Source organism: Bacillus rossius, chromosome 6 (genome assembly GCF_032445375.1).
Source record: "Bacillus rossius redtenbacheri isolate Brsri chromosome 6, Brsri_v3, whole genome shotgun sequence".
Classification (NCBI taxonomy): Eukaryota; Metazoa; Arthropoda; class Insecta; order Phasmatodea; family Bacillidae; genus Bacillus; species Bacillus rossius.
The window spans coordinates 10128988-10156813 of NC_086334.1; the positions used below are offsets into that span (position 1 = coordinate 10128988).

At 39.6% G+C, this 27826-nt stretch overlaps 2 protein-coding genes across 2 annotated transcripts in view; one reads left to right on the plus strand and one right to left on the minus strand.

Annotated features, from left to right (window-relative positions):
• LOC134532597 (uncharacterized) overlaps window positions 1-27826 on the plus strand; it is a 46978-nt gene that overhangs the window by 1451 nt on the left and 17701 nt on the right. The window contains exons 2-9 of the mRNA XM_063369162.1: window positions 5408-5578; window positions 6682-6883; window positions 8127-8326; window positions 9185-9277; window positions 11296-11490; window positions 12209-12391; window positions 14720-15088; window positions 16025-18210. Of these exons, the coding sequence (XP_063225232.1) occupies window positions 5408-5578; window positions 6682-6883; window positions 8127-8326; window positions 9185-9277; window positions 11296-11490; window positions 12209-12391; window positions 14720-15088; window positions 16025-18210 (3599 nt within the window). The remainder of the gene's footprint in view (window positions 1-5407; window positions 5579-6681; window positions 6884-8126; window positions 8327-9184; window positions 9278-11295; window positions 11491-12208; window positions 12392-14719; window positions 15089-16024; window positions 18211-27826) is intronic.
• LOC134533498 (uncharacterized) lies at window positions 20962-27649 on the minus strand. Its single transcript, XM_063371020.1, has 6 exons — window positions 27378-27649; window positions 25666-25746; window positions 25251-25360; window positions 24290-24564; window positions 22329-22465; window positions 20962-21221 (listed from the first exon to the last, which is right to left on the minus strand). Exons 1-6 carry the CDS (start codon window positions 27441-27443, stop codon window positions 21147-21149), a joined length of 744 nt encoding a protein of 247 aa, XP_063227090.1. The 5' UTR covers window positions 27444-27649; the 3' UTR covers window positions 20962-21146.

A 27826-nucleotide genomic window follows, 5' to 3' on the forward strand; every position in this document is an offset into this window, starting at 1 on the left:
CTTAGTATTTGCCACAACACAGTTTATAAACTAAAAAAAAAAATTAAAAATGGCATTTCTTTGGTACTCCTGGTATTGTCTCCTGGTGTTGGCTGATGAGCGACACCCTGGAGGGCACTGCCACCGGAGGGCTAGTTGCTGCTCCAGCACCAGCTCTTTGCCCCGGGCTCGTGGACTGTCCATCGTCGGCCAGTGGAGAGTGTGGGCGCGAGATGTCCCTGTCTGTGCCCGTGCCACATGTTCTGCACGGCGATCGTCACGGCACGGTGCGGGGCGGACCAGGGGGTGGGTTGGGGGGCACTGCATGTAAGCCTGGCTGCACGCTCCCTCACCGACATGTGCTTGCTTCAGCGATGTGTGTTTGTTAAGTACACTGTTTTATGCTGTATTCACTAGGGTTTGTGAGCAGTTGCTAGCTCATTTATTGCTGTGATTCAGTTTTCAAAGGTCGCCATGTATCTGTGTATATTAGAAATAGTTTATCTGTTTTTATAAGCTTGCCTAGTTGCATTCACAAAAATTATTTACTCTACCTTTGTTTGCAACAGGTATGCATGGAGCAGGGGTACTCTACATGTATTTTAATCTCAGTATAGTATATAATCAATTCATCATGGTGCTCACTGATCTTTATGTGATGTCAAGGTTAACATATCTCACTAAAGTGATTTTTTTCCCTGGATTTTAAAAAACTTGATAGTAGGAAGGACTACAAAGAAAAGGGAAGCTGCTCTTAGTGGCGGACTGGCTGAAAACTCTGGAACTCTGGGAGGGTGGTGGACCAGAGGGTTTCAGGTGATGTGGAATACCTCCCAGTTAAAAGAGGATTCCGAAGTATTGAAAAAAATATAACGGATCCATAAAACACACTTATGATGTCTTACACAAATTATTATAAAAAGTTTGGTTTTTCTTGTTTTCAGTGCTCATAATATAAATATTTAGATAAGAATATATGAACCATCTTCAAAAATAGTGTGTGGAATGGATCAAATTGTTTTTTATCTCCCCAGTTTTTATTAGTTCCAGTGGGTAGTGGGGGGAGGTGCCCTATCACCCATCCCATAGGACAGCCACAGATTGTTCGTGGTTAGAAACATTAAATACAAAGTAAATATGGATTTTAAAAATGAAACTCAAAATCACCTAATTTTTATGTATTTTTTAATATGACTAGTTTGGGACCACAGACATGAGGAATGAGTGATTTTTGCTGGATTTTTGAATGCCAGTCAATAGTTTTAACTAGAATATCAAAGAAAAGCTAACAATACATTACAATTATATTTAAAACTTGTTCAGTAAGCTGCTGAATGGCAAGAAAATCTAAACATTAACATTAAGTTATTGATGTCTTAGTCCTCGAAGTCAACGAATGCCTGAATCCACCCAAAATCAAATCCAAAACGCAAGCAGCTGTCCGTGTCGGACCACGGAATGTGCCGAACTGGACAATGCAGGATTAAAGAGAGCAGATTGTTTATTGCGATTGGACTACTGCTCGGTGGCAAGGAGCCATCCCAATGCCTAACCTCTTCTCTCAGAAGCTCCTTAATGCCCTCACGTACCCAACCTCCAACCATTCAACTTGTGATTTCTCCTCTTCGTCCTCCATGCCCAATGCCTCGTGGTCCTACCTATGTCTATAGAATCCTCTCTGCAGTTCACAGCCTAAACTGTTAGACCAGCCTCTCCAATCACCGTCTCTCCTGCAGTCGCTCCAGCCCAGGTTCCTTGCCGCTACCAATGGCCTGTGAATCGCCTCTTCCCTCCTCTCACCCCTCGCATCTCGCTGCCCTCCGCTTCAATGTCTCCAACTCCACGACAGAAAATAAAAATCCAGGAAAATGCAATTTTAATGGAAAATGAATTTTATATTCCTGTTTTTACTGAAAAACTAACTGCTGTCTGGAGTGCAAGAGAGAAGCAGGGCACAATCTTTCATCAAGGGTTTTCCTTCTTGATTTTTTGTGCATAATAATTATTATGAAAACATTTGTATATCCAAACTAACGTCTGCAATTCTTGAACATTAAATAATAAATATAATATTTACTACAATTTGAGATAGCTCCACTCAAAATACTTAGAGTATATAATACAATCTGGAATGTAAGATTATGCTTGATATCTTGTAGAACAATGATGCCAAGCATGTAACATGAGATGGCCAAAAAATTATGACATTGTATGTATGTTCATATAATATACAAACATAAGATGAAAATTAACACATTCTTAGGAAAATGATAAAACCTTTGACATGAGATAACCAAGAACCTGAGATAAGTTGAACATTTGGTAACCTTAACTGAAAGAGCAGATAAAATAGATACAAGACATCATCAAATATAAGTATGTCTCACATTTAAGATGATTTCTTGCATTAGAGAATACAATACCTACTCTAAATTCACTGAGCACTTTGATTTTAGGAACCAAAAGTTTATATTCCAAAGTATTTTGTTTTAATTATTGTTATTTAGCCTATAATTTTAAATACATCCAACATGTTATATGTATTACATTTTCAGTAATACCTACATTAGATGTTTTCTTAACTGTGTGGAAGCCATAACGTGCCTGAGACTCTCAATGCCAGGTCAGTTCAGTGATGGTTTGCTCCTGTCTTACACAGCCAAGAGGTGAAGGGACAAAACATCACCTAGTCCTGAACCCAGAAAATAAATGTTCTACTAGTGAAAAATACTCCACCCATCTGGGAATTGAACCCAGAACTTCTGGTTCATCAGCCAGAAGTTGCAACCAGTGAGCCACCAGGTCATTCCTGATCAAGTTATGAAAACTATTTTGTATTATAAACAGATTACTGCCGAGAAAATTTTCTCATAATGTTGAATATCAGGACTGGTAAAAAATTATGCCATAGCATTTTTTTTTGAGCAGAGTAATATTGGAATTTTATAAACTGCGCCGCCCTTGGGAAAACACAGAAACTAAAACACTTCCTCCTTGTCACTGTACGAGATACAAGGACTTCCACTGAGCAATGTCCAAAACCCCTGGGGCATAAACCCCTTAATGGCTTAACAAGAAAAAGGACAGATCCCGTGGTAAAAGACGTGTGCATGAAACTGTATTACAATAAGAGAAATAAAAGTCTTTAATAAATACGAAACATTCAGATGGTTAATTCAAACACACATTCCTTTATTGAACAAGTAAATACAGTGGTTCAAAACGACAGAAAGAACAATGTCAGGCTGACAAAAGTATCTCACAGATAACAATTCACTCTATAACATAACATTAATCTCTAATATAGTAGTAAACCTCAAATGTTTATGCTTCGTTACAAAGAAGCGCCTAGTGTCGGCACGCAACGGGCCTTTCAACACTCCTAATCGGCCCATGTACACACATACACATTGCAACGTCGCATATCATTGAACGATAAGACTATTCCCAAATGTCTACAATGATTAAATGCCTCTCAAACATGTGATACAATGTTAAAAGTACTAAATATACGAAGCATCCCACAATACAGGAGCCGCATTACGGTCTGAAAACAAGCAGACTTCGTCACAAAAATGTGTGACTGTACCAACGCAAAAACACCCGCGACTCAAACATTAAAACCGTGAAGGCACAACACAAACAGTCAAACAAACCTGGCGCGGTCTAACGTAACCGCCAAAACTGAACAATACAAAGCGTAAATTAACATGATAATCTACAACCCATAATAATCAACAATTCACTTGTAACGCCAAGAGACCTGGCCACAGTCACTTCCATGAGACAAGAGTTCAAATAAAAGCAAACAAGTCAAGAGTATGAAAGCTAGCAGAAGACATTTTCCAGGGCAGGGCCGAAACAGAATTTAGAATACCGTTACACATTAATGTCCCCAAATAAACTTGCATGACTGACGCCGTGTTCGCGAAGATTTTAACAGGCCCGAGCCCACAACCAGCACTAGATGGTAGATGCATTTTCTTAGTCGTAGCATTATTATTCTCATACCATCAATCAAATATCCGTACGTAGATTAGTTAACACCTATGCCTTACCCGGGAATCGAACCCAGAACCCCTCGCACCGTAAGCCGGTGTGCATCCGACTACGCTACGGAGTCCGGCTAGCTGCCAAAATGAATGGGGCGCAAAAATGCAAAGAAGACACCCTCAGACTAGTGATGGGTTGTTCGTGAACGATTCGTTCAAAAAGAACGAATCTTTGAGAGAACGAAATCTTGCGATTCGTTCGCGATGTAAAGAACCGGTTCTTTGAGAGCCGGTACCTTGAAAGATTCGGAAGAACGAAAATGCGGAGAGAACGAGATGAGAGAACCGGTCACGCGCCCGGTCTGATTCGTTCGTAAAATGATTCATGACGTCAGGAGTCTGAAGAATTAGTAATCACAGCGTGCGCATGTTCACAAGAGCAAACGATAACTGATCAAATAAAATAGGGTAACATGAAAAGTATCTATACCTGAAAATGTCAACTGTTAAGTAGTGGTTTAAAATTGCTTTTTCACATTCACATACACAAATTTGGAAATAAAAAACTAAAAAAAAAAAAAAAAAAAAAAAACGTTATGAATTAAAAAATAACAGGGAAATTAACTACAAATGTTCACACTTACCATTTTTGGGTTAATTAATGTACTTCATTTGTTTCTCTTCATACTGAATCGCAGTAGTATTAAATTTTTGTCTTTTTTCTCTAAATGTGTTGGTCTACATGTAAACACTTTACTGTCACTAGAGTGTAAATAGCCTATATATTAATATTTGTAACTTAAAAAGTAATAAAATATAAATAATCTTGTTTCATATACGCAACTGTGATTCACTGGCTAGGGAAAGCAATGTTCAAATTCAAATACAAAAACACGTACGTAATACTCTAAAGGATGAACGAGTTACGACACCTGATAAAAGAGCCAGATCCCATACACAGAAAAGAACGAATTGACCGAGATGAACGAATCGTTCTGAACTAATCATCTCACGGAACTGATCAAAAAGAACCGATTCGGTCAGAAGATCCGTTCTGCCCATCACTACCTCAGACACACACAACACACGGCAGAAGCGCAGAGGGGTAAGAAAGAAGTGTGGGGGGAAGGGGAAACACACACAAGGGAATGAGGAGAAAAAACACGTAAAACCGGCGCGCGCGCTGATGACACAGGGTGGACTCTTGAACTGACATGGATAGCACTGCGTCGGCTCAAAATGAAGAAAAAAATATACAGAATAAAAAAAAACATTTTCAAATTATTTTAATGGTTTTTTTCAATAAAATTTAAATTTGTTATAGTAAATAGTATTGAAATTTCAATACTGTGCTGGTAATAATTTAAAGTACTTTGATTGCACATTACATTGGGGTAGCTGAGTACAGACGGGGCTGGGTGGGTCCGTGTCTGCAGGCAATAGAGTGTGGGCAGACGGAGACGGTGCGGCTGATGCTGGAGAGGGGCGCGGACATCAACATCGTGGACTACAACGGCAACTCGGGACTGCACCTCGCAGCCAAGCACAGCTTCTACGAGATAGCCTCCATGCTGTTGAATAGAGGGGCCAACGAGGACTCGAACAACGTGAGTAGATGCAGGGGCGCAACAACTAAATTTCCAAGGGGGTGGGGGGAAGGGGCAATATACCTTTTTATAATTATATTTTTTTTTATAAGGAATCATCAATCCCCCATATTGAAGCGGGGGGTCCGGGGGTCCTCCCCCGGATAAAATTTGTATTTCAAGGTGGAAAATGGTGCTATTTAAGCTGTTTTATTATCTAAAAATTGATTACACAGCACTTTCTTTGCCCCCGTTTGCCCCCACTTCAAGGTTTCAGAAGGGGTAGGGCAAAATACCCTCCCCCCCTCCCCCCGATGTTGCACCCCTGAAGATGTCCGGGCACCACACGCGACACGCCTCTCTTCGGCCACTGCAGCCAACCACCCATCTTGAAACTAGCGTTAGAGTGTGTCTAGTGCTTGTCTCCAGGATCACTTATGCAGGTACAATTTCACAAGCCCTGCCGTAAGGGGTTTATCTGTGTCGGTGAGGCGGGATGATATGTGCGACGCTCGCTGGTGCTTCTAGCTCGGTGTCGCCTCTGAACTGGCACCCGGTCTTCTCGTTGTGCATTGGACCGCAATGATGTTTGGAGCAGTCATAACATGATTCGAGTGCTTTTAAGAATCTGTACCGGGTGTTTCATGCCCAAAAAATTATTCTGGAAACACATTTTTAGCCATTTTCACTCTCCTTAAAATAGATTTTAAAAACAAAATCATGAAATGGGACTACTCATCTGCCCTCAGCGCATTCTTAAGTAAATTGTGAATCTGTTGGAAATTTTAAAAAAAAAAATTCTCGTTTTTTCTAGACGTACAGACGTGCATGTTTTCATTGTGTTGCTGTGTCACTGTTGATCCATCCAGAAGGGTGGCAGGTAAATACACAACCTGGAGGAGCACCTTTTGTAAGATGTTGACTGAAGTTTTTTCTTGCTAGCCAGAAAAATACCTAAAGTGATTTCTTTAAAAGGTAAACGCCAAATTGGATCAATTTCATCAGCCGAAAGAGGTTCACTTATCACTGTGATAGTATGCACAAGTGCTGGTGGGAGTTTTGTACCACCTATGTTAGTGTTCCCGAGAGGTGTTGGGACGCGGTGGCGGTGTCTGTGCCGGCAGCTGGGCGAGTTCCCCCTCCACGTGGCCACGCAGTTCGAGCACGACGACCTGATCGAGCTGCTGCTGAGGTACGGGTCGTCGGTGAACGTGGTGGACCGCGACAACCGCTCGCCCCTCATGCTGGCGGCCAGGAGCGGCCGCATGCCCCTGGTGCAGTTATTCCTGGAGTACGGCGCGCAGAGAGCCGTCATGGACTCCAACGGTGGGTTGCTGGCTGCAGGCTGCGGCTTACTGATATTTTTTATTTATTTAATTACATCTCTCTGTTGACCCCTATACACGTATGTAATACAATTGGGGTATAGAGAACGTCAATAAACAAAGATTACAAATTGATGAAAACAAATACGACATATTAACAAATCATAATCACGATACAAACATGATACAAAAAACCACACATCATATTGAATAACAACTACCTATATAAACTATAAATAATTTTTAAAAGAACTACATGAGTTAAAATATTCATTGATATTATAAAAACAATTCTTATGTAAATATTTCTTTACATTAACCTCCGATATCAAGCCAGTACAATGTCTCTGAACGTTTACGAGTCAGGGACAAAAAAAAACAGTATACTTTCGTGAGCAGTTCTAATTTTAAATATTATTTTAACATTAAACTCCTAACATTTACCTATGAAGCAATTTGATACAATATAAGTAATTAGAGTCATCTTTTTTTTCATTTAAAATACCGACCCAGTCATTTCTGTACAAGATCTCATAACAACAAATTTTTTTGATGTTTTCAAAACCATCATATAGTTATGTCTTGGTATCTTGGCAGAAATTAGTCATTAGCAAGGAAAAGTTAGGCATCATGGCGACATGGCGCCCAGGATTTATCGTTGATAGTCACTGTCTCTAATAACGTAATAACTGTGTTTGTCAGCAAGGCTAAGCCCAAATAAAAAATAAATGAAATGGTAACGTATTCCACAATTGTTTATTTTTGCTTTTGTAACCTAATTAAAAAACATCTAATTTCTAATTATTATGATTATTCAATTTTTTTTATGGCAAAACCTTCTTGTACAGTGTGTACAAACACCACAAAAGCAAAATAATTTTAATATTTGTGTTTTGGCCCAAGTAGGTAAGCATTGCAATAGATTATGCTAATAATTATAAATTTGTCTTGATAAATGGTGTGTGTGTGTGTGTGTGTGTGTGTGGTGTGTGTGTGTGTGTGTGTGTGTGTGTGTGTGTGTGTGTGTGTGTGTGTGTGTGTGTATATATAGACACACACACACACACACCACACACACTTTTTTCAAAGAATTGTTTGATTGTTAACTAACAAAAGATTAATTAAGTTTTCAATTTTCCTGTTTCTAAATTAGAAGGCTTATCGAGGTTAGTTGTTGATCATCCACATCTCTTGGTTGAAATTTCACCCAGCAAGGTAGTGGTACGATGTACATTTGCAACCAGATTGGACGGCGGAGGACTACGCGCTGTTTTCCGGCCACGAGGACATTGCGGCCGAGCTGAAGACGCCTTCGGAAGCTGTGGTGCTGCATTTCGCTCAGAAGCCTCTGGAGTCCGAGAAGAGAGTCATTGCCAGCATCACAGGTGCAGCGAAGAGATCTGTGTCGGCAGCATCTCTTCCACCAGGACCGTCCGAAGAGAAGGCTAGTATCGCTGGTGTCGCACCGTGGTGTGCCAACATTGCATAGCAAGGAAATGCTTTCCATAAAACTCGTCGTCATTATGTAACTTGACTATGTATATGATTGCAATTTTGGCATATGAGTACTAGCATTGCCATCACATTTCAGTCTTAAATATTATAGTTCAGGGCAGTTGTTCTCAAAGTGTGCGTTCAGGCATACCAGTGCACTCTAGAAGATATTTGATCCTCATTTTTGATGAATTACCAAAAATGATGATACAACTGATTTTTTTTATTATTTATAAACAGAAGCTTCAACACCAATCCATATTTATAACTTTAAATGACAACTTCCATACAAAATTTCATCCTATATTTCACCCCCTTAGGGAATGAATTTTCAAAGACCTTTTTTCAGTGCTCTTTAAGCTGTTTGTTGAGTGTCAGTCAGTGTTAAGTTTTATTAAGTAGATAAGATATCTCATAAATGTGTATATAGTGTGGCTACAGTTCTTTGTAGAATTTTAAATGTTTCCCCACTTCAAAAAATGAAGGTTTACATTAAGGTAACTGTAAATTATAAAATTATGGAAAATATCTAACATTCATAATTTTTTAAGTGGTTTGTGTTCAGAAAAATTCCCAGTTGTGTTAGTTTGTTCTGTGTGTGTTTTTTGGTTAGTAGAATGTTTTTACTTAATAAGAAAATATAACCTCCTCTTGATTCGAGTTCATGGAATAACCAAATAACACTGTCTCCAAACATCTGTTTTCAATTTGTTTGTATTAAATAAAAACTTAAAGAAAATGTGTGATATTGTGGATGTTGGGTGTGAGACAATGAAGCCCTAAACTGACTGTCTCCTTGCGCTTCTAGGATGCAAGCACTTCCAAGAGCAGACCTGACGACACAGAAAACAGTGATACATGGAACGACAGCCAGTTGTCCGAGCCCAGCACGGCACAAAAGGTAAAACTATTGTTCAGTTATTTTGAATTTTTTGTACACCTCATTATTGTACCCTGCCTGGTGTGCAATGCATAGCCTTGAATTGAAGGTTGTCTTATATTCCAGTTCTGTTTATATTGAATTTGTCAAATTACATATTTGATGCCATTGTACATTTGATGTCATTGTATTTTTAAGATTGCTTTACATTTACATTTGTGTTCATTTTGTATCCAATACAAACTTCTAGAGCATTGTAACTTCTTGGAGTCTTGACTAGTGCAGGTGAATTTGGTACCTAGCATTTGCAAAGGTACTTGAAAATTCACTGTAAAATCGTTGAATCCTCAATTGAGATTCTAAATGGAAAGAACTGGCATTGATATCAAGTATTATTCAGGGATAACATTATACTTAGATTGCTATGAAACCTAAATAAACCTGTAAAGCATGTCTATACACTACATAAAACCTAAATTCCTGTTAATACACCACAAAGCAACGAAAAGCAATTGAAATCATGAAACTATTCATCATTTTCAATCAAAACTTAACTCTAATGACAAATACCTAATATCTTAACTATTAAAATCCACTAAAGTAATTTATTTAGCATGATGTTTGTATCGCAATTTAATAAAAAAAAAAAAAGATTGGAAAAGTTTAATTTTTTAATCTTGCAACTGTTATTAATTACTCATTATTACATTATGAACGTAGAACATTTTTAAAACACAGAAATATTTAATATATATTTGAAGGCTTCCATGAGCTTCATGGGACAGTGTAAACAGGTGAAGTACATTCACGTGAACCTTCAACTGCGTGTAACACTATCCTAAAAATACTGAATAAATTATGCTGAATAAAAGGTTTTCAAAGAGGTAATATAACAATTATAGCCAAGGATGGATGCAAAGGTTGAATTAGCAAGAATGAATTTACATACATGTCGTTTAATCCTGGGCAAAAGCCTCACGTAAAACATTCTTTCACATACAAGAGTAATACTGGGTTTTTAATAATACTGATAGCAAGAAAAATTAGCGGTACAAATGCTACGGCAAAATACGTGAACACATATCCATGTTTTCTTTAGGATTAAATGCTTGATTGAATACATAATATTAACTTGATAAGAAATTTTACAATTAAGTATTAACGCTTACACACAAGGATAAAGAACACTAACATGCCTCATTAGAGAATACAAAAACGTCAAATGAACATGCAGGCGACCGCGGCCTAACCTACACTAGGCGGTATAAGCTTACTGTAAAGCATGATAAGGCATGATATAAAAGGAAAATTTACATATTAATACATTAAATTCATTACGAAAAAACAAGTCCTAACGAAGACTGTAGACCAGACGGGGAGAGACGTCAAACAAACTATGCATGGTATTAATACAAAAACGATCAAGGAAAACAATAAATGCCAAATTGAATTTAGACGGTGACGGCCGAAATGGAATTTATAATACAGCTATTACCAAGTACCGTTTACATTACTGTAAGGGTCACCACCTTACAACACTTACGTGCATTCTCCCCGCTGTCACACACTCTCTCTAAAGCAAGTATCAGACTACATGCTTAATTCACGACCAGCACCGACTGACTGCTAACGAACAAGAAGAGCCTTCAAGGCATTACACCTAGTTTTAATTAAGCAAGAGGGCGCCACGCGCATGCGCGGACACCTCACGAGGGGAAGACAAAACACAGCACTGGACGCAGATAGGAGGGGGAAAGTAGGAAGGGAAGGGGCGCCGAAGTCCGCCGCGCGGCGCGAAATTCAAGTGACGCGCACCGACCACTTCATATTGTTCAGAAAATAATATGTGTTCAGAAAAATTAGACATGCTTGTTACAAATTATAATAAAAAGTGCATTTTGTATCAGTGAAAAGGACACTGTTTTGGAGAAAATAAACAACTAGGGTAATGTAAATAAGCCTGTGGTCTTGTTAGGCACTGTGTTAAAGTACAGTGAGGTATTGTTGACTAGCCCTCGCAGCGGACTCGCTTGTTGCAGGGGCTGAAACTGGGACGCTTCCTGCAGCGCACCTCGGAGGACGACGGCAGCGAGGCGAGCGGGGGCAGTGCCCGGGTGGCAGGCGACGACATCCGCGACACCCAGGACTCCCCCCGCTCCTGCGTCATCCCCCCGCCCTGCAAGCCCCCGCGCAGCTGGGACCTCATACAGTCGGGCGTCATGGACGACCACTCGGTAGGGTCGGGCCTTCTACGTGGCACGCATTCATACATTCCCAGCTTCCATACCCTGCATTTGATACTTGTACACCCAGTGGACATGATTACCTTCGTATAATCACTTACAGTTTTCAAACGTAAGCTTCAAGATTTATTTCAACTAATGAGATGATTAAGTTTGAAATTTACTGTGTCACTAAGCCCTGTTAAAGTTACACGGTGTGCAGCTGTAGGTAAATTGATTCTAAGTGTTGGGATCAGTAAGAATGTAATGTGTTTTCATAATTTGATGATGGTGGTGATGACGTGGCTCTCATCACTCATGAAAAAGGGATGTTGTTAAGCTATAGGAGGCTTGTAAAACTGTAATTTTACGTCAAAAAGTATATTTTTAAAAGATATTTTTAAAAAAAAAATCTAGCCCTAATGATAACATACTTATCCACTGTCGTTTTCAAGCTCTTGTAGAAATGACGATAATCGGGAGGCTTGGTGTTCAATTGGAGCGGCTATTTCTTATAATGAGAGTTATATCTGACGTGAGGAGACGTAGCAGTGTCGGATGTGTGTGGCAAGTGAGCACCATTATAAAAACCAGCAGCTCACCAGCAACCACCATGTTTTCCATTCATGGGTGGGAGACGAGTGGTGTGATTATACCTCTGTGGTCTTGCTGGGCGTGTGACTGGGTGTGTCTGGGGAGATCAGCGTTGACTCCACACCTGGGCCGGCAGGAGGGCTCGGAGCCCCGTCGCCGCAGCCTGCTCATCCTGGGCTCACTGCGGTCCAAGCGAGAGAGCTTCGGGGAACCCCAAAGCGGGGCTGGCTCTCCAGAGCAGCCGCCCCACTGCGTGTGCGTGGATGTTCCCGGCAGTCCTAGCAAGGAGAGTTCGTCCACCAAGTACGGCGAGATACAGGTAAGAGTGGCGTCTCTGCACTCAAATTTGCTACAGAGCTGCGGAGTTGGACGTGACTTGTACATTCATTAGCTCATAGTCATCTGTGCTGTGTTAGGATGAGTGAAGCCACTAAAAATGTTTAAAAAATGTGGTTAGAAAAGGCATTAGGTTTGAATGCTAGAAAATACTATCCTATATGCTATAGGTACAACCTTGACAATTCTCCCATACTAAAAACTAAACATGTTAAAGATCTTGGCGTACTTTTGGATTCTAAATTATTCTTTCATTTACATACTGATTCACTTATTTGTCACTCTAATAGAATTCTTGGTCTCATCAAGTACATCACCTTTCATTCTACTAATATTGATTCAATATTATCCTTATTCATGTCTTTAATCAGATCTAAACTTGAATATGGCTCTATTATTTGGAATAATTTAAATTTAACTGACATTGGGAAATTGGACAAAATTCAAATGAAACTCGGCCACTATATAATACAAAAAACCAATAGTTCAAACAACTTAAATAGTCTTCTAGGATCACTTAAGGATAGAAGAAATGTTCTTGATGCTCTATTTATTCATAATTGTTATTATAATTACCTTAATTGTCCTTATGTCCTAGAATCAACCGGTATTAAAATTTCTTCCTTTAATTGTCGCAAACCACCTTTTTTATGTACTTTCAATAAAAGGAATGATTTACTATATAGATTTATTTCTAATTACAACAAACTTGTTAATCATTTTGATCAAACCAACAAAAAAATTTGCCTTAAGAACATCTTATCTAACTTCTAATATTTTATTATATTTTTTGACTTCATTGTATTTTAGTTTCCGTGATATTTGTATTATTATTTTTTTTTTCTGTATTATGTATTTCCCATTTTTTTTTTGTTGTCCAGTTTGTATTATGTTTGTCCATGTGTCTTTGTAACCTCTTGTATATATGTATGGTGTCTACCACTATGGCCTTAGCTGTTGGTAGACATGTCACAATTTTTAAATAAAATAAATAAATGCAACTGTGGAACACAGCTTACAGCTCATGTGTAAAATAAATCAGACTTCACAGGCCAGGATTACAGTGACTGTACAATTCACATTATGAATAAGTTTACCAATCTGGCAATCTGGCATTACTTTGGGACTTTGACATGAAAATAAACTAATATTAAATGAAAGATACTTTCTTCATACTTCCTGGACACAGAAGAGAGAGACAGATGCTTTGTATACATGTACCTACTTCAAACAAATTACAAACAAATTGGTTGAGTCATTGCAACGCATGCCAGGCATTAGCTAGTGATGTATACCAAACATTGGAATTGCATCACCTTGCTTAAATACTTACTATTAAATATATGAAGAAAGCAATTTGTTTCTTTAAATGTTTAGCACCTGTTTTAAGTCAAAGATGACCATCTTTAAATTTATTTTCCACACCTCTCTGAGTGACACATAAACCCCCCTCCTAACTCAGTGCCTGAACTCTCTTGCTTTGTGTTGAACATCCCCTGTTGAAGGTGAAATGGTTGCCATCATTGAACCCAGCTCTTGACTAACATTTAAAAAAAAAAAAAAATAGTGCGTGTAACTCAGTACATGTGATAGAAATACGACCTATTTGGTAATTCAGACCTCGACTCGTAAGTAAATCGTTAGGGGTAAAAGGCAGAGAGAGAGCTAGAAATAAATATAACAATTTTTTTAATAAACATGAATTAACAAAATTATTACTCACTTCAAAAAAACTGCTCAGGATATCATAAAACATGTAGTTGCACAGTTAAAAGTTAAAAAAATACTCATATTACACTGTTTAACAATACTAATTTACACAAATAATTAAAATAATTCGTACTTGAAAAACACAATTTTCTTGTGAATATCACCCGTGGCGCGGTGCACAATAAGCTCAAACCCCGTTGTGTTGCCCTCTGCCCAAACACTCCCTTACTAGATGCCAGCGAGTCAGAATGGCGTCAGGCGCAGACGGGTCCCTACCGCCGCGACCCGCCTATCCCTGCAGCGAGGCGGGGTTCAACGTGAGCCGCGTGCCGCCACATGGAGCCCGCCCAAGGGAATGAGACCTGACAAGTTTTCTGCGCCATCCGCAAACTATTAGCGTCAGAAATTATTTCATAAAGGGCGGTTTTTCTTAAAAACTTTAATATTTGGTACATAGATCAATGTCTGTTGTTGAAGACCTAAGTTGTAGTGATTTTCTGTTTTATTGTGAAGTTCGTAGTTCGACTCAATTGGACATTCTTTGCAGTGTAACAGTTGAATGCATAGTTGAGAGCCATTCAAGCCTTGTATGATGTTTCAGGTGAAAATCCTCGGCGCAAACAGGAGTGGGGAGTCAGGACCAAAGTCCAATGCTTCGAAGTCCGACAGTGACTGGAGCAGCGACGACAGTCTGCCGCTAGACGACGTCGATAAGGTCGAGGCCGGTGGCCGTCCCGAGTCCAGTGTCTTCCAGCTGCAGGTGCAGCGTGCTCCCGCGGGCGACAAGCGGTTTGACTTCTCCAACGCCCCCACCCTGGAGAAGAGGGGCAGGTTCCTCCCGAGAACACCTTCCATCGATCTGACGGACGACGACTTCGATCCTGTGAGAGACAAGAGCATCAGGAGCAACGCCTCGCCCGAGCGCGTCGTGACAGAGGCGCTCATAACGCTGCCTGCCATAGAGAGAGACGTGAGTATTGCTGTGTCTCGTTGCTGCCATCCAGGTTTGTCTTGCTTGCAGTTCAAAAATTAATGCTTGTGTATGTACAACCATATGACAATTTATTAAAGTAATCTCGATGAAAAGCTGGAGCTGAGTAGATTGGAGACAAATTCACAGGTATCTGCTGCTAGGCCTTGGAGGAGCATGAAGTTGACGGTGTCACCTCTGGAAACTTTGATGAGACAAACAATGACATTGTAGAAATTCCACTAAATATACAACGTAGTTCCTGGTTTGTGTGCTCAAGAATGGCAGAAAACCTAGCCTAGCATTACTTGAAGAACATCATGGCATTAAAATACTCTGCAAAGTTGGTAAGAGCAGGGGTCTTGCAATGTTACACCAAGGTCATGCTAGCTTCCAAAGGTGATGAAGATGAAGCAAATGTGTATGATGAAAAATCTTCATTTTTGCCATCAACATCCACTTTCCGTTTCTGTTGCACAGCTAACGAATGAACTTCAGATTTACAGAGCTTGTAATTCCTGTCCAAATTAAAGTGTCACATAATGTGAACACCACACAAAACACATTCAAAATTTACATGTTCATAGTTTTGGAGTGCAATGCGTTTGGAGTTTTGGAGTGCAATGCGTCTGGTCTGATCACCCCATCTTCAATATGCTTTGTGGTTATTTCAGGAGAAACGTGAATACAAGTTTGTTATGTAATATTCATAGTTCATATTTAAAACACTAACACCTAAAATTAAAGAATTGTATACAAATTTTGTTCTACCATTACTCTTTTTAACTAGTTTTCAATTTTTTTTACAAACAGATATTTTAAAAAAGTTAAAAACTATTATAAATTACTTTGATTAATGTTTAAAAAATGTACTTAATTTATCACTGGCTTATTTACCATTTCTTATTTAATAACAAGTGGATTCGTGTGTTTCAGAAGGAGTTGTTGAAGGGTTGCTCGATGGGCAGAGATGAAACAATGATGGGCTACGATGAGATATGGGAAGCAAACGCCCAGCTGCCCGGCAGCCGGCTGCCGTCCTCGGAGACACAGATGTCCCTGAAGGACGAGCTTGAGGCGGCGGCAGACACTGCAGCGTGCGGTGAGGACGTGTCTGGCGTGGCGGCCCCTGAAGGCAGTCGGCTCACTGCCAATGCTCTGCCTCTTGAAGAGGACAAACTGCTTTATCCTTCACCGAGGTTCGGCCAGAAGATGGATGACGAGGCGGATGGCTCCGAAAAAGCATCAAAAGGAGGCAGAAAGCTGGAATCCAAGTCTCTGGATGTCCAGGGAGACATGGTGGACCACGCGAGCAGATGCTCGGACGTGCGAACGCAGCACGGCAAGAGGAAACATGCGCGACAGCAGTCAGTGTCGATCCTGTCGTGGAGCCGCAGCGAAGAGTCCCATCAGAAGCCTCCGGAGAGGGTGGAGGCGGTCCCTGCACCGCTGCCGCCCCCATTGGAGCGCCCGACCATCGACAGCAAGCGAATCAGCGCACAGCTGCAATGCTATGACGAGGCGCTGCGCGAGCTGGCACAGGTTAAGCTGGTGAAGAAGCACGGCCCATCTTCCTTGCCGCCAACGCGCAGAGGCTCCGAACTGGCCTTGGGTCCGAATGACCTCGCCAGCCGGGAGTTGACGCAGGCCGCCATCGTCCGCAAGCAAGGTTCGCTGTCCTTGCCACGAAACGTAGACCCACCGAGTCTCGAGAGAGCTTCGTCCCTGGGGACCCAGGCTCCTGGTACTTCCTTTTTCTCAGGTAACTTTCCCAGTAAGGAGTTGGCGCACTCGGCCATAATCAAAAAGCAAGGATCTCTATCGTTGCCTCGCACGTCCGAGGTTCCAGATCTCACCAAGGCCCAGTCCGTAGATGTCAGCAAGGAAGGATACTTGTCTCTGCCTCGTTCTAATGAACTGATTGATCAAGCTTTCAAAGAAATAGGTAAGTCCTCCGTAAAAATGAAACGTGGTTCCAGATCTTTGCCTCGAAACATAACTCCGGGAGATATGAACGCCCATGCGGATGCTGCTTCCACCCAGCGAACTAGGAAGGTATTCAGGACGAGAAGAAGAGCAGAGAGCGAAAGCGAGGTGACCGATAAGAAATCAAAAAAATCGTCGTTGAAGTGTCTTTCATTCGACTTTAAGTTGAGGTCTTCCAAGTCTGAGGAGTCGAGGAGTGCAGCTTCCAAGTCACAGGAAAAAATGCAGAAATTGAACAGTAGTGACAGCAAAGTCAGTCCAAAGCCAACATCGCCTAAACCAGTAGTACGTATAGAAGAACCAATAGAAAATTTGGAAAAACAAGTAGAAACTTCAGGGAAACCTGCAGAAGACATGGGAAAACCATCAGACACCTCAGTTAAAGCAATGGAAAACCCAGCAGGGATGCCAAAGAGCAGTAATGAAAAACCAAGCATTAGAAAAAAAAGAAAGATCTTACTTGCCATGAGAGGTCTGATTGCACCAAATCTTAAAAGTTTCAGTGAGAGCATTTCTCAGAACGAAGGCTCTGCGGAGAGTTCCTCCGTCGACGAGCATCCGTTCTGGCTGAGTATAGATCGATCCAGCGGACTGGAGCGACAAGGCACCGTGATCGAACGCTCAGAGTTCGAGCTGGTGGCAAACAGCACCCTGGAAGAAGCAGAGAGATCAGGCGAGCCACCCGGTCATTTGAGCGAACGAATAGAGGAAGAAGAACATCCGCTGTCCCCAGACTCTCAGGAGAACAGAATCATTCGAGAAGCCCTCAAGGGTTTACCGTCTGCCATTGTAGACGAAGTGAGTCCAGTCGTAGACTTCACGGCATCTGGAAGTGTGGAGGGTCTGGTTGGTGAAGGCGGCACTGGGACCAGAGAGAAGTCAGTCTCTCACCCTGTACCGGCCGGATCACAAGGCAGTGGTGTCGCGCAGGAGAGTGCAGGGAGACCTGCGATTGGCCTGACTGAGCTGACGGAAGTCACGGAGGACGAGTTCCCTCCAGAAGCAACAGCAGCAGAAACTTTACCAAACAACCATTTTCAAGCAGACGTCACTTTCCACGCAGGCCCGGAGTTCCCACTGCCGCCTTCAGACCTGGAGAGAGTGCTTTTCCTGGAAAACATCCCAGAAATAGTCAGGTAATTCCAGTACCTGATCAAAGTACTATTCATGTTTTTCCATTACATACTGTAGAAATTTGGTTTTGTATCGTTAGTTGTACACTTTCCCTCACATTGGTAATGTAGTACTTAGACCATTACCTAATTTCACTCTTTGAACAACGACATACAGGTTTCATTTCTCCTAGTGCCTCAAAAAAGTAGGGTTATAGTTATTGTGTATCTCATTTAATTGTAGATGTGTAACGTAATGCTCAATTCCATAACTTAGAGGAATTTTTAAGTGAGCACATCCCACTGGGTCAGTATTTGACAGACTCTATGTTCATACAAGAGCTATTAAGGAAAGACGGTAAGCTATGGTCCTGAAATATATTTAATTTCAGCAACAAAATATATTAGGCACATTACAGTTGTTATGTTTAGTTATAGCTAGTCAAGAGTTGAAACTATGTCAAGGACTGTCTACATTTATTAAAATTCAAAGATGTAGAGTACTGTATTTACCCGCATATGGGTAGCATATTTGATGCCAATTTTTACTGTAATAAAATGTACTGCGATCCATATGCCATTTTGGGTTAAACAAAAAATAATAATGTACTGTGTGGTTGAATATGTGCGTAAATAACTTACCTATGTTGGTTTTTATTAACTATAATTCCTCGAGGAATTATAAATTGTTTAATCAAAATATCTCATCATCAGTCGCGTGAAGCTCCGTGAACAGGGCAGTTATTGTACGTGTGCCGTGTCTACAAGTGACGTGTCTGCTGCGCTGCGTGGAAGAGAGGAAAATCTTACAAATAAACCAGCCCATGAGAGAGAGCAAGAGTGTGTGTGCATGCGTGTGTGTTACGCCATGTGGCACTGTTGACGGTTCTCCCTCCGTCTATTCGTAATAAACGTCCCGTGAACTGGCACCCACACAATTAACGTGTCTTTCTTTGTCAGTTTGTCAGGTATTCATGACGCAACTGTGGCTTATCTTTATCATTTTTGAATAAGATTTCTAGGGATGTACGAATCCTTGATTTTCAGTTCGGTTCGAATCCGATTCAAATCCCTGGCAATATTTGAGATATGAATCCGATTCTTAATATTAAGCACAGAATAATTAAAAATAACTGATTAATTTAAAAATAATGTGTTCTCTTTTTACTTACTGTAACTACTGGCAATTATTTATTACACTGAGATTGAAATGTTTATAATTATGTAAACTTAATTAATAATAAACACTTTAAATTATGAAAACCAAAACATATTCGATTCTCCAACTCAATCGTAATAAACTGCATGCCACAGGGAAATCTCAGTTTTATAAACGTTTCAGCAAACGAAACCATTTTTTCTCCAATAAATAGCCAAGACATTTTTTTCTTGTAGGTATATAATTGTTTTTAGTTTATAGTTTGATGTACGACGAATATCGTAATTATAGTTTAAGCTCTCGAAGTCTCGAAATTCTTTTAATGTCACTGTGTTAATTATTTAATTTACATATTTTTCTTTGATACATCATATTATAAATACCTACGTAATAGTAGCCTAATTTTATTTTTCACTGCTAGTATTTTAGAGCCATATTAAATTAATTTATAACCTTTGTGAATATTCGTAATACTGTTCGAATCCATGTACGTACAACGATTCTGGGTTCGGGTAATTGTGGATTCGAACCGTACCCGAAAATATCGGGTACTCGCACATCCCTAGAGATTTCCCACGCTTTCAACTGAACAGACTGTGACAAAAACTGCAGCAATCGCTGATGTTTATAAGAGCACCTTTTATATTTCTCCAGACTCACGGTAAACTGCATGCTGGTTTTTATAGACGGAACTGACAAAGAATGGCTTGCCGCTTCTTCTCTCTCCACGGCAAAGGCATGGGTGGAAAAAAAAATACAATGGAGGAAAGGGAAACAAGGGTATAAAAAATAGCAGTCTTCTCACCTTGCCTTGTTGGGAAGTGTGGGAATTGGATGGATATTTTTATTTAAGTACAGGAACAAGCTTACTCTTAAGACAGATTAGGCCTTACCATCTTGGATTTTCCCATCTTTTTGTTATAATTCTAATTTTGAATTTTTTTCATGTCAAGTATTTCCCAGACCTTTGTTACAAGTCATTAGCGTGCCCAGCTAAGACGACGATGGCCGTTTCTTTCACATACTTAAACACTTGAAAAATATTGCATGTGAAGTTGTAGGTAGTGAAATGTAAAGTTCTGTTTATGATTATTAACCTTTTTTTTACAGTTTTTTGTTGAACTTACTTTTATCAATACATCTACTATTGTTTTAAGTACACATTTTAAGTGTCTTGCCACGTGTTGTTAAGCCAGTTGACCAAAGTTATTGTGCTTGACGTACATGTAATTTTAATTTTTAATGACTATAAAGAAGAAATCCTCAATTTTTTAATGATGAAACTTGCTTTTTCATAACACCATAAAATCTTAGCTCTACTAATACTTATTTTATTTCCCTTGATTGTTGCAATGTTTTTGTATCCTGTGCTTGTGATTCAGGGTTTTTTGGCTTTTCATTTTGGCAATGCCTTGATTTCCCGTTCAAGCAACAAATCGGTTCGCAAGTGTTTCAGAGTTTGTTGCGTATGTTCTCGGATAGTCTGTCATATTTTGCCTTTCTTTGAACACTTGTTCTTTTGCAGAACCGTACTTACATCTTCTAACATTTTTTTTAACACATCTGTGGTGAATAAATACATATTGAATGCACTGAATAACACAATCGAACCAACGTTTTGATTATACTGCACGAGTTTAATCTCCATAAAGTGTTTTATACGCAAGTGAAAAAATAACCATTTTCATTCAAAGAGGAAAAATTATTACAAGGTGTCTAAAATAATGCACAAAAACCTTTATGCAAAAACCAGCACAGTTTAGTTGAAGACATGTTACAGCAACTTGGCAAAAATAATACTTTACAGAACTTCACCACAGTTGGAAATGATAACTTCTGTTCGTGGTACTCCAGTCTTACTTCCATAGTCTTCAATCTGAAACATGATTTTGGAATATGTTTTTATCTATTGTCTAGTTTATTAGGATTCATACATTTAGGAAAAGGGTCGTGTTTTTCAGGTTCCTGTTTTTTGTGGGGGCTTTATTATGGCAATAATGTCTGTCTGTCTGCCCATCCTTCTGTGACTTCTAGCTTATAAACAAGATTTATTAAGCAATTTAAATTTGCAAAAATTATGTATACTTTGGCCCAAAACTGAAAATCATGTTTTAAATTTAGAAACTTTTTCAGGAAGACTACATGCACCATACATTTTTTTGAGTAAATAAAAGTTTTAATTGTTTACAGCTAATTAATCAGCATTAAACTTTGATTATTTTTATAGTAACATTAATAATAATGAATTAGTTGTGGTGAAAAACAGCAGTTTTGTAGCATTTTGGCTTTGAACTTGGGCCCAAATAGAATGTAGGCACTTATTTAAATTATTATTTTCTTCCTAAAAGTACTCAGAATGTTTCCATCTTGAGTGTTTTGCAGGTTCATTGCAAACCTTCACGTGTGGCAAGGAACTCTTCATGCATGAGTCCGGCTCACTCTTATGTAATTAATTTTGGATTTTTGACACAAATTTCAGTGTTACCTCTGTTCTATCACTATCCACCATAAAATTTTGACCATAGCAATTACACACAGCACAAAAACTTTGAATAAATACTTAAATACAACACAGTACTGTGATTCTGCTTTGTTTCATGGGACCATGAAAATATCTGCATAGGTACATTAATAGTTTGATAAATGTATTAAAAAGATCAAAAAATAATGGTTGTAGAATGCAATTGAGGTAATTTATGACAGGAACGAGGAAAAGTAATAACTTAGTTTTTCATGTGGCATGTGACAGTTGAAGAGGGAGGGTGGTCACAGTTAGTGTAGAGATAATTGTGATTGGCTGAGGGGCTCAAAGCAATTTCAGCATGTAATCAGTGGCAGTTGGTGCAAACTTCTATGGGTCTGGCATTCAAGTGCAACGAACTGATTTTAATTAAGACTTTTCAATGGGCAACATCATCACAAAAGCACAACTTGTGTACATAGGCATATGAAAATTTATTCTAGTTATGCCTTTTAGCAATACCTTTTGTAGGATTTTATGCCCTGAAGTAACTCGTCCAAACACCACGAACTTCCCGTTCAGCATGGAGGAAGCCTTGAACGTGATGTTGAACTTGGAGTCGTTCTTGTTCCTCCCGTGAGACTCCATCGACAGGACGCCTTAAACCCATGGAGTCACTTGAAGTGAGGGACATGCGCACTGCAAGTTTGTAATGTGTTCGCACTGCTCCTAGCTACATGTTTGAAGTTATCTCGCTCCCCGTGTTTCCATCATTGTCCTTTCTCCTGCTCATATCACCGTGACCAATCTTAGATGGGCCAAGAATATTGTCTTTCTCTGTACAGCAGTCTGCATCGCTGTTGCTTTAAGCAGCAACAAGAGAGTGAAACTTAACCCTTAATGATATTGCTGTCATAAAAACACAGGGGGACCTACTCTAAACATGCACTATCTTCTGGTTGCTGGATTGAAGTTTGATGTCTAAAGTAACAATAAAGACATGTGTTAACAGGCTAGCAGGTTGAAGAAAAAGTTTGAAAAAGTGGTTTATTTCAAAATCAAAACACTTAGTTAATGTAAATTTGTGTAAAATGACTAGAAATATTTTAAATCTGACATTCTGGTACTAACAACAATGTACCTGTTATAATGTGTGGTGAAAGCCTTTGGTAGCAACCTTGCGTGCGAAAATGTTCAAAATAATGTTTGATAATGTTTTCGCATGTGCTAATTTTTTTTATTTGCAAAGGGCTTATTTAGATATATATCTGGTTACGTGGCAGGCTAGTTGGGGAAGATTCGTATACTTCACACACCATAATACTTGTCAGCACTCAAATACGGAAATTGGCATCACAAAATGCTTTGGGATAGGTCCAAAAGTAATTATTGTAGATGTGTATAGAGAACGGTTGTTCTTAATGGTTTGCTTATTTTTTAGTCAAAGCAGAAGTCTGCAGATGATATCGATGGTATGAAATTTGAAAAGTAAATTATTGTCTAATTTCCTTGAAAGATCCTGTTATATTTTTTCTGTTGAACAGCATCATACCTGAAACAAGGCATACAAAACTGACTGACTAGCAACAATGATGAAAGCAAAATTTACTGTTATTAGTAAGAAATGTGCCAACAAAAAATTGAGAAATCTAGTTACTTATAGTTTATCTGTGTTCACTCGTGATGGTAAATTTTACTCTTCTTTAAATGTTTTGAAAAGGACATATGTATGTGTTAAATGGATGCTAAAGCACTTCGGTAAAATATTTGTGCAGATAATTCTTTTTAGCTATGCCATAAATTAGACTTGGTTCATAATAGTTTCTGCATCTAAGTTTTTTCAAGGGCCTTTATATTTATTTTATCTGAAAGAAGTTTTTATCTGTATTTGAAGTTTAAACAACTAATTGAACATACATATATTCTAATGTTTGTATGTGTGTGTGGGATCAAATGTGGCATGTGCATGTGTATATATAGACACACACACAGAGAGAGATTCCAGTTACATTATTGTATCAAACATAAAACAAAAAAAAAATTGACTTTATAAATTGACCTTACTCTGACCCCTCTAAAAACATATTACACTTTAGTTTTGGGTTGTGTTAAGAACAAATAAAATATGTGACAGTTTTGGCAGCTGTAAGAGGGACAGGTATTGTTTTGAGAGCAATTTTAAAAAGCTGGGACATGATTGAATTACCGAACGAGTGATCAGATTAAATTTCTGAGTTACGACATTCCTTTTCATATAAGATGGATCCAAGCCCAACTGTTGGTTTCACCCTCCCCCCCCCCCTTCCCCCCCGGTTCACAGCAGGAGGGGAAGATGGTCGATGCAACAGGAAAATCTGGGAAGGTTCTTTTACTTCTTGTCGCATTATAGTCTCGTAGCTCGACTCTCCTCCGTCTGACACGGTGCACGAGCTACGAGGCTGACACCGAGCCGAGGCCTCTACCCGCACCAGGGCCAGCCTCACCCGGACCGTCGTGCTTCAAGTCGTTGGTCTCGTCGCAGAAGTGCCGGCCGTAGAGGGACGTCCCGCCGCGGCCGTCGAACCGGGTGACGTCTCCCGCGCTGCACAGGATCCCCGGCAGCACGAAGTGGAAGGGGCAGCCCTTGTAGCTGAGCCCCGCATCGCCCCGACACAGCGTCAGGAAGTTGAGGGCCGTCTGGGGCGCGCAGGCCCCGTTCAGTTCCACGACGATGCGTCCCAGCACCGGCCCGCCGTACTCTTGCACCACCAGGAAGCAACTGCAGCAAAACACGGGGTCTCCGACGTGACACTGTCGTCCGTTGCCTCGGCCCCTGCGGCGTTGCCTCTCGCCGCAAGAAGACAAGCCTCAAAGATTTTTGTTTGGAAGTCTACGATGAGGAAACTCGTGCGGCACTGACGATGGGAATGCAAGTCTGCATCATATTCACTCTGCATTCACGTGTCCGAATGCTTACAAATAAAATATGAGCTTTCAGTTCGTAAGGTTTTCTCATGCCATATAGCTCCTGTAATTAAGTATAAATACGTTTTTTATGACTTATTATTGTGAATAGTTTTCTTAAAACTTACAAAGTGTGACTCTCTCTTGTAGCTACGTAGGTGTTTACAATAATAAGTGATACATACATTTTTTTTCTAAAATTATTAGTTAGGTCAGATGAACTTGTTTGGCTTCAAGGAAGTTTTATTTGGGGTGGATGCAGTTCAGAAAGTGCTGATAAGTGTGTTGCGCGAGGCTCTTGGTCAGAATTTACTGCGTGAGAAACTGCCAGAGCTGTACTTCTGTGAACTGTCCACGTGTTCAGCCGAATGCTGCAGCTCGTCTGACGCAGTATATTCTCGTAGCAAACAGATGATGATTTGGGAAAGAATGTTTAGTAGTCTCATTTTATGACTTGGGAACTTAAATTAATTTATGGTATTGGATTGTTTTTGTATTTACCTAGGAAATACTTTCATTATCTGCTCTATTTTCTCACCATCTGCGTTGTAAAACTCAATTTTCTTCATCATCTTTGGTTCAGTTTTATCTTTCCTCTGTTTTTCCTGTAACTGAGATGAACATTTTATTTTTGAAACATTTTCCTCTAAGATTAAATGTACATACTTTTTATCATCAACAACATTAACAATCTGTGTTGGTGGAGCCAGCAGATCAATTATTTCCTTTAAGTAACAGGTTTGTGGTTGTAGACAAGTCTTAGCGCCACTAAGGGCCTCAGAGAGCCTTAGAGGAGAAGCCTCGTTATCTCGTGTTGCACCATGTTAACTTAAAAATGTAGGAACTTAGTTTTAATCCTTCTCTGAGCTCATGGTTTACTTCCTAGAGATTTATCAGTGTGTTACTCTGCACCTACCTTCAGTTCATTGAGCTTCTTCTGCCTCAGGATGTAGCTGATGGGCGGAGAAGTGTCTATCACGTGGCCCACCTGCTTCAGCTGCAATGTCACAATCTCTGTTTGCATTGGCTGAAAACAATACTGTTTGGCCGCTGCCTTTTTTTTTTTTACGTGATAACGTCTTATAAATCGATGAACGCCGGCTGCACGCAAGAAAAAAGCATGACTCGTTATCACGTTCCGCCTGAGCCGAGCGTGCAAGAACCGGCCAACCACCGTGCGAGAAAATCTTCTATAAAATCAAACAGGTTTAAGGCGGGCTTTTTAAAAGCAGCAATTTAAAAAAAATTTGAACCATTTGTCCAATTTCGTCATTTCAAATCAACAATTTATTGACATTGATTTGATTTCAGTTTATTTCTATAACTAATTGTTCGTGATTATATTTAAACAATTTATTTAAATTAAATTTGCTAAAACTGTAAATAATATTTGAAAATTAAAAATGTATGCAATTTTTCATCAATGTTTTCTTATGACGTTATCACGTAAAATTATCGTCCGTAAACCGACTTTACCGACAACGCCCTTTTGTTTTTTTTTACGTAGGTGATTGGCACGAAAAGTTGGTCATTGTATCTTCATGTCATGTGACTTCCATCGGTCTAGCAAGGGACTGCTTCGTCGGTTCGAGTTGGGATGTGCACTGCCGTGTGAGGGGTCACTTGCTCAGGGCGTGGCGTTGGTACTAGACTCACAGACACCTGTCCCGCTAAAATGTGTGGGCTCTATGGCACCCCACACATCTCAGTCTGGATACACACGCCCTCGCTGTCAGTAAACAATGTGTTCTTTCTGATCCACCGATAATGTTTCACTTGCAACGGCTCATGTGGTTGCAGTTTACAGAGTTACTTATTAAGCAGCTAAAAGCAGTACAGTCGGCATTCAGGTAGGTTGAGGTTACCAGCGAGAGATGACCACGTACAGCGACTGACAGCGACAGAGAGAGCAGAGATACATCTATGTGCTCTCTGTCTGTTTACGAAAAGCATTTAAGACTGGTCTGAGGGCGGATGGGTAGTTTTGTTTCCATATTTTGTTTTTAAACTCTATTTTTAGGAGAGTGAAAAGGGCTAAAATGTAAGTTTTTCAGAATAATGTTTAGACATTAGATTCCGGTAAAGATTCTTGAAAGCACTCAAGGGACTTGAATTACGCCTTTATCTTCATTTCAGCACTATATTGGTTACTGCTCAAATCTCATATAGGTCCTATGCACGACAAGAAGACTGCATGTTAGTTCAGAGCCTTGCGCTTAGAGGCGACACCGCTCTAGAAGCACCAGTGAGTCCCGCCTCACTGACACAGATACGCCCCTGACTAGGCGGGGGCCTTAACTACCCCTTCCTGTTCCTCCCTGCCCCCACCCCCTGAGCTAGGGTCATGCGAGTTCTTACACACAGGTTTTAACTAGTTTTTTTATGGCCAAAGTTTTCAAAGCATCGAGTAGGAAAAAAAATTACAAAAGTGAGCATTATAATTAAAAAATGAAACAGCACAATCTTTCTGCTGTGTTATGTTACAATGAAAATATATGTGACCTCTACTTTATAATACACCTAAACTTCCTCTCTGAAATCACTCAATCATTTTATTGCACCCCTCCTTGTGCAATATGTGATTGTGCTTCTCAATCAAATTAAATTAACAGTCTTAAATTTACTCACGGTTTCCAGGCGGTTTTTCTCGTGGACTTCGTACTCAAACTTTCCAACAGCATTAAGGTTAGACATTTTGGTTTTTACATTCAAATTCACTATTCACTTTACAATTAGGCTTGTTTTTGCAAGTTTTATGTTGCTTTGCAGTTTACATACAATTTATTTAAAAAGTAGTTTTGATAAATTTGATTTTATTACTGTCCTGTTCCAAAACAAGTGATTTTTGTTTATATTAGATATTTTTACATGCATATATCTATCCTCTATATCCATAGAATAAAGAATAATGTTTGCTGTATTTTTTTTTTTCTGGAAAATAAATTCAATGGTTTTTGGTCAATTATTGAGAACATGACTATGAGTATGAAAAATTAGTTTCTGAGGGTTTTGACAGTATTTAAATTTTGAATGCTTAGAAATAAAAGCCTAAAATAACTATTCTTCAACTTTATTTT

What these genes read in the sequence shown, in the direction of transcription:
- LOC134533498 (XM_063371020.1), bottom strand. Translation starts at nt 27,443, where the DNA reads ATGTCTAACCTTAATGCTGTTGGAAAGTTTGAGTACGAAGTCCACGAG. An exon ending in AGAAGCTCAATGAACTGAAG is followed by an intron (nt 25,361 to 25,665) that starts GTAGGTGCAGAG and finishes TGTTCATCTCAG; the next exon opens with TTACAGGAAAAACAGAGGAA. An exon ending in CTTGAAGCACGACGGTCCGG is followed by an intron (nt 22,466 to 24,289) that starts GTGAGGCTGGCC and finishes CATGGGTTTAAG; the next exon opens with GCGTCCTGTCGATGGAGTCT.